Source organism: Watersipora subatra, chromosome 11, assembly GCF_963576615.1.
Source record: "Watersipora subatra chromosome 11, tzWatSuba1.1, whole genome shotgun sequence".
NCBI classification, from domain to species: domain Eukaryota; kingdom Metazoa; phylum Bryozoa; class Gymnolaemata; order Cheilostomatida; family Watersiporidae; genus Watersipora; species Watersipora subatra.
The window spans coordinates 23,530,120-23,540,374 of NC_088718.1; the positions used below are offsets into that span (position 1 = coordinate 23,530,120).

Genomic DNA, 10,255 nt, shown 5'->3' on the forward strand with positions numbered 1-10,255 from the left:
CTTGAAGTTTGTTGACAGGCTATGCTGCCTGATGGTTGCCAGCATTGTCATATGCAGGTAATACTGCCATATGATAGGTGGTGCTGTCTTGTACCAGGTAATACTGCCATATGATAGGTGGTGCTGTCATGTACCAGGTAATACTGCCACATGATAGTTGGTGCTGTCATGTGCCAGGTAATACTGCCGTATGATAGGTGGTTGCTGTCATCGTAAGCAATTGCTGACGATGTCGGCACAAAAGAAGTTCTTGAAAACAATGACATAGTTAACTTAGTACAATTATAGTACTGTCTGTATATACTATGTGTGTACATGTATATTACTAACTGTATATATATGTACATGTATAGTACAAACTTTATATATGTGTACATGTATTGTAATAACTGTATATATGTGTACATGTATAATACTAACTGTATAGAAGTTATATGTATGTGTACTAACTGTATAGTGGTGTATGTGTGTACATCTATAGTACTAAATGTGTATACCGTAAAGCCACTACGAGAGATGGGTTGTAAATCAGAGCGCCACTCTTTATTTGAACACCACCCTCCTTTGAACACCACTTTGACTATCTTTGATCTTTATTAACCCATAATATCATGTGATCAGTAAAAAAGTGTCCACAAAATTGTATTAATAATGAATCATTTACATTATCAACAATCAATTCTCTCATTGTCCAACTGTTTAAACTTTGAAAGCAATGCCATAGAAATAATCATTAACCGTCTAATAAGAGTTCCTCGTTTAACGCGGCCTTGATACTTGATACTTGATACTTCGAAGAACATGCATATAAAAACGGTTTGCTAATTTTGAGCCAAAGGTTACATTTAGTGAGCTACCTTTTACGTGTTGCATTTGTGCTAAATGCAGCGCATAAAAGTTTTGCTCAGCAAAAAAAAATTTTGGACGCTAATATCGATTAGTTTAGCAGTGCAGAAGAAGAGTTGAGGCCAGAAGATATTGTGGAAGATATTGGACAGCTACAAGATGTTCGTTTTCGCTAAAGCAACAATCAAAATGCAGCTATCCGAGAAAACTATGGAAATATTTTTGTTTTAAAAACATTAATTTTGTTTATGCATGTAATATAAGTATGGTACATTTATGTTACTTGTTCATGAATATATATTTGTATCATTTGATAAATTATCATTATATAATATATAAATATGCAGTTTATGGCATGTTATTTAATAGCATCCTTGCAGTAATCTGATCTTACAATTGATCGACGCTCGTAACTCCTCTCGTCTATTGTACATAAAAAGATAGTTTTGGTTGCAAACATATCAGTGATTGCAATGAGGTTTCATGCAACAATGTTAAATATAGATACAAAATAAAGATACACCTTCAAATTTGGAATGGAATAAAAATTGAAAAGCTCTAACAAATTGCAAAGAAGGACGCAGGCTATAATATCATCGCAGGTTAATTGCAAGCAATAGATCTGGTAGAGATATTTCTCGGTTTTCAATGCATATTTATGAAGAGATCTTTGACAAGTTGAAGGTAAGTTAGCAGATTTATTGCATCCAAAAGTTTTAATATCGCTCCACCGGAATGAGAGGGCAACATATAGGCCACATTCGCTTCGTACAAACATGGGTTAAATTTATCTCCCCAAAATTCTGACGAGCCATTTGACAGATACAACGCAGGCCTCTATGTGAACACCGCCTCCAATTGACCGTCACTACGAAAGATGGATTGAAAAATAGAGCGCCATGGCATTAAAAGAGGTTTTACGATATGTGTACATGTACAGTACTAACTATATATATGTACATGTGTTGTACCAACTGTATATATGTACATATATTGTACTGTTTATATGTGTGTACATGTATAATACTAACTGGCTATATATGTGTGCATGTATAGTACTAACTGTATATATGTTTACATCTATAGTACTAACTATATATATATGTACATGTATTGTACCAACTGTATATATGTACATATATTTGTATATGTACTGTTTATATGTGTGTACATGTATAATACTAACTGGCTGTATATCAGTACATGTATATCACTAACTGCATATATGTATTAGTACTAACTGTATACATGTGTACATGTATAGTGGTAACTGTATATATGTGTACATGTATAGTACTAACTGTATATATGTGTACATGTACAGTACTGACTGTATATATGAGTAAATGTATAGTACTAACTGTGTATATATGTGTACATGTACAGAACTGACTGTATACGTATATGAGTAAATGTATAGTACTAACTGTATATATGTGTACATGTATAATACTAACTGTATATATGTGTACATGTACAGTACTGACTGTATATATGAGTAAATGTGCAGTACTAACTGTATATATGTGTACATGTTTGATACTAACTGTATATATAGGTACATGTATAGTACTAACTGTGTATATATGTACATGTATAGTACTAACTGTATATATGTGTACATGTACAGTACTAACTGTATATATGTGTACATGTACGGTACTAACTGTATATATATAGGTACATGTATAGTACTAACTGTGTATATATGTGTACATATACAGATTGTATGAGCTCATGAGGTTAAATACTGGTAAGATAAAGATAGCAAGATCCAATCTGTATCGCTTGCCAACCCTTCATATTTGTTAGTTAGATTTTGACCTCGAAAGCTGGTGAGTATGTGGGCTTTTTGTTTAGTCTTGATTTATGTAGTACTAGTACCCTGGCAGTCTCGAGTGCTGTGAAAGATTGTCAAACCTGACAGTTTAGAGTGCTGTGAGAGATCATTAAACCTGAGTATAGAGTGCTGTGGGAGATCATTAAACCTGACAGTCTAGAGTGCTGTGGGAGATCATTAAACCTGACAGTCTAGAGTGCTGTGAGAGATAATTTAACCTGAGTCTAAAGTGCTGTGAGAGATCATTAAACCTGACAGTCTAGAGTGCTGTGGGAGATCATTAAACCTGACAGTCTAGAGTGCTGTGAGAGACCATTAAACCTGACAGTCTAGAGTGCTGTGAGAGATCATAAAACCTGACAGTCTAGAGTGTTGTGAGAGATTGTTATGCGTACCAATGAAGTGCAGAAAATAAGTATACTATATAAGTATATATATACATAATAATTATAAAGATCCGGAAGGCGAATAATTGGTTTGCCAGGCGGCAAAGCTGAATGTTGCAGGTTCATATTCCGTGTGAAGTAATATTATCTCCAACCTCCGACTATAGCTTTGGACGAACAGATGGACGGACTGTTACTATAGTAATGATTGCATTTTTCAGAAGTCAGGTACGTTTGGTTTTTTAATGCTGTAGTCAAACAAGCCCGATGCAGACTAGATCTGCGTACGCTTGTGCACCAGAAAAGGGATGAATACGAGGAGGACATTGTGAACAAGGAACAGATGATGGCTAGTGCTGTTAACAACTGCTTTCCTATCCCATTCGACTGGAAGCCTCAGGGGATTCTTATTTCTCAAATACATGAACACAAAGACTCTATAACTAGGTGAGCGTTAATGTGTATCGAAGTTATATAACCAGGTAAGTGATAGTGTGTATCAAGATTACTTTACAACCTTTATATAAGTGTCATGGCGCTGTTGGTCAACTCTTTCTTAATAGTGGCTTTCTATCACAGGTGATGTTCAAAAAATGACTGGCGCTGTATTTTTCCCCTAGTTCGTCAAAATTTTGGGAAGATAAATTTAACCCTTTTACGGGTGTAGCGATGCTAATGTCGCCTATATTTTGCACTCTCCTTCAGGCGGAGCGACATTAATGATGTCAGCCTCGGCAGCATTTTTGCTAGACCCCTTTTCATATACGTCGTAGCATCAGGTCGAGTTAAACAAAGAAGTATTCTGAGTAAAACAGTAGACCCATACTGTTTACTCATACCCATACCCATTAATTATTTCAATAGTGTCACTTTCAGTTTTAAAGCAAAAAATGGTACAGCTTTCAAATTAGAAAACAGACTTTGATGCACCATAACAATGGCTACTATTGCGTCGTATGATGTTCCTGAAGAGTATTCTCATCATTCATCGAAATGTTTCGACTCTTCAGATCAGGTTGTAAACTACATTATGAACGAATCTGAAAACAATGGGTTGGATTTGGACCTTCGTGACTTCGAGTCAGTGTGTAGTTCTGATGATTATGATGATCGATCTTCTCAGGTACACCGTTGCTAAACCCATGACGACACTACAACAGCAAAAGATTTAATTGTTATTGATGTAATCAAGTCATTATCAGCACCAATTTGTAGGCACTTTTCTACTGGTTACTTTCTATTATAGGCTTGTAAAAATCAAACAATGAATGATAATGTAGCCGTCTAATAGAGGTGGCATTCAATTAAACGGTGGCCCTCTATTTTTCAACTTTTCCCCTATAATGGCGTTCAAATAAAGGTGGCGTTCAAATAAAGGTGGCGGTCAAATAAAGGTGGCGGTCAAATAAAGGTGGCGGTCAAATAAAGGTGGCATTCAAATAGAGACTTCACGGTATATAACTAGCTGACTGATAGTGTATACATATGGTATTCACACTCTATAACTCTACTGGTATTTTTGCAGGATTTTGGTGCATCAAAACCAAGAAATATTTCTTACTAGCAGCAAAGATGGCAGCATCAGGGTCTGGCAAACATACAAGGCAGACCATAGGCTTTGCAATGTCTCCAGATCATCTGCCAAGTATATTCCTAAGCAAGGTGTGGGCCCATGCAATGTTACTTGTAATAAGTTTGGATTCAAAATTGAATGTCTTCAGAATCGTCCAATAATTCTCCGAACATTGTTATAGCATAGTTGTGATGTTACTTCAACACTTGTTATAGTACAGTTGTGATGTTACTTCAACACATAAATTACAAACGGGAAAAACAAAAATTTCATGTTTAGGGAAGTTTTACTAGTTTGTGGCTTATGATTAGTTTGATTGAGCACAATGATACTTTGATACGCGTGTTGTGCTCAATGGATCTGAAGACTAAGCATGCTGTCAAGGAAGTCTTTAATATAATCTTTATGTTGTTAGGAGGCAGTATTACAGACATGATATTTTGCACATCTAATCACTGGCTTGCTTGTCTCAACAACTCCGACTCCATCCATTTAATCAACATGGAAACAGCCGACAGCTTTAGCTTGAAGGAAACACAAACTGTTGATACTCACACGTATGGAAGGGTTGCAGCTCTCTGTCCCACAGACTATGGTTAGTGTAACAGCTTATCTCACCGGGATTTTCCTCTTTGATTTCTATTTGTTTGTTTGATGCTGTGATCTTTCATTAAAGTCTTTCAATGTGATGACTGGCTTTAAGAAAGTCACTTCTCTTCTTTTCCAAATGATCGACGTTTAGGAAAATTGTGTCTCTTGTCTATGCAATGTGCTGTGTTCCATTCCAGATGGGCTGTTGTTTTGGAAGCAACTCGCACATCAAATGTCTAATTTTGAGAGCTTTTCTTTTTTCAATGTATCAAAGAGAGGACAACTTCAATGATAAGAATATGTTCTACACAAATCGTAGTGATTGTTTTAGCACACTCGATTCTAACTTATACAACAATGACTGTTTCTCAAAAATTTTTACTTGTGAAGGACCACGAGATGTCATTTGCTATGGAACAGTGAATGGGAACATCCTCGGCTGGGATCTTAGATCTGGCAAAATAGCCTATAAATTGAAGCACCCGCTCCAAAAAGGTACGAATTACTTTCAGTGTATGCACTGAACAATCGGGTGTTTTTATAGCCCATAAACTAGATGAGGATGTATTCCAAGTTTCGAGTGCCACGACCTTGACTAACTGTATAGTAAGCAAAATTTAGTTTGTTAAAATGTAATATAATAATGAGTTAAGTTACTAGGAGGTGATGAATTAAGTTTCTAGGAGACGATGAGTTAAGTTATTAGGAGGTGATGAATTAAGTTTCTAGGAGACGATGAATTGAGTTACTAGGAGACGATGAGTTAAGTTACTAGGAGACAATGAGTTAAGTTACTAGGAGACGATGAATTAAGTTACTAGGAGACGATGAGTTAAGTTACTAGGAGTTGATGAATTGAGTTACTAGGAGACAATGAGTTAAGTTACTAGGAGACGATGAGTTAAGTTACTAGGAGACGATGAATTAAGTTACTAGGAGACGATGAGTTAAGTTACTAGGAGGTGATGAATTGAGTTACTAGGAGACAATGAGTTAAGTTACTAGGAGACAATGAGTTAAGTTACTAGGAGACGATGAATTAAGTTACTAGGAGACGATGAGTTAAGTTACTAGGAGTTGATGAATAAAGTTACTAGGAAACGATGAGTAAAGTTACTAGGAGGCAGGTATATTGAGTATATTAAAGTGAAGAGACTAAAATTCGGTCGCAGGCATGATTTTGAGATATGGAGTCTGTTGAACGCAGATAACAAATCGCTTGTAGCTCAGTGAACTTCGAACTTGTAGATGCAGAGGGTGAAATAAAATTATAATTTTGTTATCAAAACTTGGTTTACAACACTAAACTTCTAGAATCAATTTAACAGAATAGATATAGGTAAAACATTCAATGACATGGTATTCAGGCTAATAGGGTGAGGTTAGTATTGAGCACCAGGTGGATTGACATTAATGGAACCAGTAAGTTTACAAGGGGTGGAGTTAACAAGGAGTGGATTTAACGAGGAGTGGAGTTAACAAGGGGCGCATGCTGTTTTAAGTGACCAGGGTATCAAATGCCATCCATAGCGCTGTTTAAAGCCTTTGTTTGAGAGGCAGCATGGCAAGAAAAGGGAGTGGAAAGAGTTTAAGAAACCTATTGCTCAATGCTAGAGTTGAAGACATCAAGGCTAGAGTTGAAGACATCAAAGCTGACATATATACAAACAATGTTGTTAATAATAACAAGGACTGCTCTGGTCTGCTCTGTTGTTATTATTATTATAAATTCTATGTCCTATGTAACTCCTGCGCAGGTCTAATCACATGCATGACGTCACACAGCCAGGAAAAATGGCTGACTGTTGGGACTGCAAATGGTCACATAACTCTCTTTGATATGAGGTTTCATCTATCTGTCAACTCTCTAGAACATCCTGCTGGTAAGGCTTATACACAAGGATTTACAGTATATGCTATCTGCACTTTGAATTTACTAGTCTCAAACAGTCCCATTCCTTCATTGTTCATCTGATAGTTCAATGTCATACACAGGTCAGCGTGTCAACAGGCTCTCCACGCACCCATCGGAGAGCTCATGGGTGATTGCGAGCATGCTTGGCAACAATGAGGTCTCCATGTGGAACCTTGAAACCAATCAAAGGGAGAAAACATTATGGGCGAGTTCTGCTCCACTGTTCTCTACAGAGAAAGTGAGTTAGCCTAGATCTCACTAAAGCTAATCCATTTAACACTTGTTCATCGTTGAGCAAGTTAGTTTAGCTATAATTTTTTAGGAGAAGCAGATAATTGCAGTAATCTTTAGCATTTGCAGTACGAGTTGGCTTGAGTCCCCATATTAAAATTTGGTAAAGAATAATTTAAAGGGCAGCTTTATTATTGTTAGCGTAATTTTTCTCATTTAGGGTTACCTCTATTGTCCATTTCATCACTACAAACATCTATGATATAACTCTGCAATTATAATATTAATTATATACTTGGACCAATCCTTGCATTTCTACATTTACTAATCTATATATATATATATAATTATATATTTCTCCAAGTATGTCGTTGTCTGTGGATTTGTCTGTCATTCCAGCTATTGTTATTAAAATCTTTAAATTATAAATTCACAATCGGAAGGATTTGAACCCACAACTAATGCATCGACAAGTTCCTTACCTGGACCCTCTACCACTGAGCTACAACGGCATATTGAACATAAGCGTTGTCACGTACCGCATGCAACATACTAATTATTTTAGCATTGCGTCCACGTGTTGTGATGCCCCTGTTCAGAAATATCATGGTACCTAAATATATGCAACGCGATGCTTCTCCGTTTTTTTCGTTAGAGCTAATAGTTCATCTCAAACCAAAAATTTTGCGATTTTTGTACTGAATATATACGTTACTAAAAGATATACATCGACATTTTGTAGTTTACATACTCAGTATTTATTTCACATCTACATTTATTTCCTCTCGTAATTTATTTCCGCTGCTCCGAAGACTTTTTCCAACCACACTACGTTTTCTTAATTCTGATAATAGTGCATTAATTTATAGGTATTCATCCTATTTATCCACGCTAAATGACGTGTTAATTGAAACTCTATAAAACGATGTTTGTTTCGTCTTTGCTGTACTAGAGCTGACTTGTTTTCCGCAAAACGGTATCGACAATTTCTTTCGAAATTGTGAACTGAGCTTATAATTTATCGCCAAATTTCAATTTCTTTCGAAATTGAAATTTGGCGATTATATCTCAGTTCAGCGCCATCCGTTATAATAAAAACGGTTCGCAAACAGATGATAAACAGTGATAGAATTTTAGTTTCAAGTATGTTTTTAGTGAGCTAAATTCATATAAGTTAGATTCAGCGTTTATGTTACATGTCTGTCTTCAAGGTTAGAACTTGTAGATAACTATAGTTACTAAGGTTAACATATTGTTTTGTTACTATTTTTAATGATGATGATTTTTACCAGGCAGCGATTGCATTAAATAATTACTATGGGTTTCTATACCACTATACGTCTATACGATATTTTCTCCTTATGATGCCAACACTGAAACGAACTAAAATCATATAATCGTATATGAAGTAATGTTTCATTGTAATCATAGCTAAAAAAATTATATTTAATCATTACTTGCTAATGATTTCACATTTATATTTAAATACATTTACAGTATTATTTTTCCTTCTAATATATTCCAACAAAACACTTTCATGATATGAAATTTAAAAGCTGTAGTAGTTTGAAAACCTTTACAGTTGTTTTCTTTTTCCTCTTAATTCATTTGAACTGCTTAGAATTATTTTCTTATGATATGAAGTTTAAAGTTAGAATGGTAAATGTTGTATTCGGTATGTTAAATAAAAATTAATTTTCTGTCCAAAAACTTTTTTATTACCCAGGCAACGCCGGGTAGTACAGCTAGTATATCCATTTGTCAAAAAATATTTGGAGAGTTTGAATTCTGACACACTATTATTTACGGTGTGCAGGAGCTAGTTAGTTGGCACCTGAGCGACTGCGTAGCTCTGTTCCTTGTATTAACATTAGTGTTGTAAAAAGGGTGCCAGTACACACCCACATATCTGTTGTAGTATTCGAAGCACTGGGTAAATGGTCTGCACATACACCATAGTGATGCAAAGTCCTTCATTATCACTGGTGGCACAGATATGCGCCTGAGGTACTGGGATATGAGCAGTCCAGCTGACTCATCCATTCTTGTGCACGCTGCCGCAGATCCTCAATACACTATTGCTAAGTACAGGTACTGATTATCCATTGTCCACCTTTTCAATGAACTGGTACATTATATAAAATAGGTCTTGTATGTACAGTATATGCTCTGGTAGACACCTCAAGGCAACTCGTGTCTGCAGAACACAGTCTAAATTGAGCAAATCAGCAGTCTATGACGGATGTTTTTAACCTGTGTACACCCTATTCTGTCATGTGACCCCAAGTGGTTGGTAAACACTCGAGCTAGTCAACATTAAATGTTAACTCTTTGACTGGCAGTGCTCTCCGGAGTCGCTTTTGTTGTCCCCACCTCACGTTTGCACGTTCAAACTATAACTCACCACATTTGTTTGCCCCTGGCCGATAGCCCGCAGGTAATGGATGGCACAGCTTGTACAGTGGAGACGTACCATGAATTGGGCCCATATGAACCAACCTCCTTGAAAATGTCAAGGCCTGACATTGATCGACAGCGGCAAGATAAGATACATCCTGGACACAGAGATATTATAACAGACGTAGCCATGTACCACACAATGCAATGTTTCATTGTATCCACTTGTGCTAGTGGAGTAGTCAAGGTTTGGAAATAGTAATTTGAGGCTAAGCATAAGTAGAATATGCTGCGAATTCTTTGCTAATTTGCAGTTACAATGCCTGCTCCTATTAATATAATTTGTATATATATATATACATATATACAGCATTCGTATTCTTATCATGCAAAAGTCTTCATAAATCACAACTTCTATACATGCTGATTCATGTCTGAACTCCCACAGTTACAATTTCCAATAAATCTTTGTCTTC

The 10,255-nt window shown here is 36.1% G+C and overlaps 1 protein-coding gene across 1 annotated transcript in view; it reads left to right on the plus strand.

The window, feature by feature from the left end:
• LOC137408179 (phosphoinositide 3-kinase regulatory subunit 4-like) overlaps positions 1–10,048 on the plus strand; it is a 102,255-nt gene extending 92,207 nt beyond the window's left edge. The window contains exons 21-28 of the mRNA XM_068094580.1: positions 3,327–3,519; positions 4,598–4,734; positions 5,061–5,240; positions 5,627–5,731; positions 6,994–7,119; positions 7,232–7,389; positions 9,301–9,473; positions 9,813–10,048. Coding sequence (XP_067950681.1) covers positions 3,327–3,519; positions 4,598–4,734; positions 5,061–5,240; positions 5,627–5,731; positions 6,994–7,119; positions 7,232–7,389; positions 9,301–9,473; positions 9,813–10,038 — 1,298 coding nt within the window. The 3' untranslated portion in view covers positions 10,039–10,048. The remainder of the gene's footprint in view (positions 1–3,326; positions 3,520–4,597; positions 4,735–5,060; positions 5,241–5,626; positions 5,732–6,993; positions 7,120–7,231; positions 7,390–9,300; positions 9,474–9,812) is intronic.
• Positions 10,049–10,255: the final 207 nt, after the last annotated feature.